Source organism: Anopheles aquasalis, chromosome 2 (genome assembly GCF_943734665.1).
Source record: "Anopheles aquasalis chromosome 2, idAnoAquaMG_Q_19, whole genome shotgun sequence".
NCBI lineage: Eukaryota > Metazoa > Arthropoda > Insecta > Diptera > Culicidae > Anopheles > Anopheles aquasalis.
Window position 1 is genome coordinate 32,887,501 of NC_064877.1, and position 2,519 is coordinate 32,890,019.

Genomic DNA, 2,519 nt, shown 5'->3' on the forward strand with positions numbered 1-2,519 from the left:
TGGTCTAGCTTTTCTACCTTTTTTCAACCTTACTCTCTCTCTCACACTGCCTCGTTCGTTTTCAGTTTTCCGAGTGACAGCAGCAGTGGCTTCAGCAGTTGACAGTCGATGTAGGTTTTAGCTAGGCCGTTTTTGTCACTGTGACAGTTGGTGTTTACAAAAACACGAGGATGGTCGTTGCGCGGCCGGGATTTTTGGTTCTTGCTCACAAACGCCTTTTTCTCAGCAATTTTTGGGTTTGTTCACTTTAACTCGCACCCTGGACGGTTTTCCTGATCGATTGTGATATTAAACAGTCTCGTTGCAGTTACTCTACAGCCCATAAGTACCAGGATTTTCTAGAGCGCCGTAAAATGGAAGCAAACGCAATCGCTCGTCCCGATCCGGTGTTGATGAAAATAGATACTCCCGAATTCCAATCCATCTTCACGCAGGAACTGAAGGACCTTATCGCCTTATTCAAGCGGTACAACTACGAAATTCGTATAGCAGGAGGAGCGGTTCGGTATGTCTCCCGGTTGCAGAGTACATTTCTTTAGCTAACCTGCGCCTTTATTCGAACTATCGTAGAGACATCCTGATGAACATCAATCCGAAGGATGTCGATATTGCCACGACGGCAACGCCAACTCAAATGAAGGAACTATTTACAACGGAAAACATCCGGATGGTGAACATGAACGGCGAAAAACACGGAACCATCACACCGCGCATTAACGACAAGGAGTGCTTCGAGATAACAACCTTACGTGTGGACGTCGTCACCGATGGACGCCACGCTGAGGTAGTGCATACCACAGATTGGCTTTTGGATGCGAATAGGAGAGACCTCACCATAAACTCTATGTTTCTCGGTATGTGCTCGGCCGGATCCCTTTCTCGCATAACTTCCTTCGCTCGCATAACTAATCGCTTGTGTTTTTCGGCAGGATTCGATGGAACGCTTTATGATTACTTCTACGGATACGAAGACCTACAGAAGCGGCGCGTAGCATTTGTGGGTGATCCAGATAAGCGCATCAAAGAGGACTACCTTCGCATCCTTCGCTATTTTCGATTCTACGGGCGGATAGCAGAATGCGCCAACCGGCACGATGCCGAAACGTTGCGTATCATCACCACCAATGCTACTGGGCTTGCCAAAATCAGTGGCGAAAGGATTTGGCAAGAGTGGAAAAAGATTCTTACCGGCAACTTCGGTACCGAGTTGACCACCGAGATGATCAAGTGCGATCTCGCGGTGCACTGCGGCCTACCAGAAACACCAAATGTAGACGAATTCACGCGTGTATCTGCAAACGTGCGGTCCTTTGGTGGAAAGCTGGAACCGATGACACTCGTGGCCGCTTTGCTTCACACACAGGAAGATGCCATTCACCTTAACAGTCGATTGAAGCTGACCGTTTTCGAACGTGAGCTAATCTACTTTATTACACAAAATCGGGATGAAGCTGCCACCATCGAGGAGCTACGGTAAGTGAGAGAAACAGTAGACAGTCGTCTAGCGAGAGGTCATGTTGGAAATAATGTTTATTTATTCTATTCACCGACAGCCCCTTTCAACAGCTATGTCTACGGACGATCGGGAACGCAAAGCTTAAGAAAGAGTACGTGCTGGAACTTTTGAAGTATCTCGGTAAACGCGACATGCACCGTAAACTGTTCGAATGGCCGTTGCCCGTGTTTCCGGTGAAAGGACATGTCCTGCTAGCAAACGGAGCACCGAAGGGTCCGAAGCTTGGTCTAGTGATGGATCGGTTGAAGGTGATATGGTCCAACAATGAATACAATATGTCCGAGGAGGAAATATTGAAACATCTACCCGCTGTGCTAGAAGAAATTGAAAAACCGAAATAGAATTCTGAATACAACTTTTGAATCGATTGCTACTATTTATTTGATATCTTTTTGTCTCGATTAACGAAGTTATACGAAAGAAACTCGCAGAAGTTGCGACTTTTTAGTAAAAGCTGTAAACTCTTTTCAATATCTCATGCTTTTATGTATCATCTGCACGCCTCATCCAACCATGCATGCTAGCTTAAGTAGTTGTTCAACTACCTTCGCAGGAAAACATGTTCACATTGCATCAGCTGGTAAACGCCCGTACGAACTTCAATGCTCACGCATGATGAAGATTTCAAAAACACGCCAACATCATTTACCATCATCCTTCATGAAGCACCACTCTTAACTGTCCGCGAAAAAGGTTGTAGGTGTGAGCAATTAGGCCACCGTAACACAATTGATCACTGTCGATCCCTTCGATCGTACGTTGGATGGCCTTTATCGGTTGCTTTGCGCTTCGTCCTCCGTTACTGTAGCTGTGGGTTTTATGCGCTCCACCAACAAAAAAGAAGGACAATACCCAGCAGGGATTCCATCGCTACTTTCATGATTCGAAACGCTCCTTCTGGCCGGCGAGCATGCAGCATCGGGAACAAATTGCTTCCATTCTCCAACGGGCCGATGTGTACATTGCGCTCGTCCGGAGAAACGATGCCCGTAAAAGAACCGTA

At 46.6% G+C, this 2,519-nt stretch overlaps 2 protein-coding genes across 6 annotated transcripts in view; one reads left to right on the plus strand and one right to left on the minus strand.

The window, feature by feature from the left end:
• The window catches only part of LOC126574197 (transportin-3), a 5,015-nt gene extending 4,956 nt beyond the window's left edge, over nt 1-59 (minus strand). For 2 of the 4 annotated variants that reach the window (XM_050234275.1, XM_050234249.1), the window contains exon 1: nt 1-59. This exon is cut by the window's left edge and continues 379 nt beyond it. The gene's annotated coding sequence lies outside the window, so the exon portion shown is untranslated. The other 2 variants (XM_050234265.1, XM_050234257.1) reach the window with 2 other exon arrangements.
• A 104-nt stretch (nt 60-163) lies between these two features.
• LOC126574300 (CCA tRNA nucleotidyltransferase 1, mitochondrial) lies at nt 164-1,892 on the plus strand. Of its 2 annotated transcripts, none has more exons than XM_050234435.1 (5): nt 164-236; nt 308-505; nt 571-854; nt 930-1,473; nt 1,554-1,892. In XM_050234435.1, exons 2-5 carry the CDS (start codon nt 354-356, stop codon nt 1,855-1,857), a joined length of 1,284 nt encoding a protein of 427 aa, XP_050090392.1. In that variant the 5' UTR covers nt 164-236; nt 308-353; the 3' UTR covers nt 1,858-1,892. The 2 variants fall into 2 exon arrangements, with proteins under 2 accessions (XP_050090392.1, XP_050090384.1); XM_050234427.1 differs by having other exon boundaries at nt 171-236; nt 297-505.
• Nucleotides 1,893-2,519: the final 627 nt, after the last annotated feature.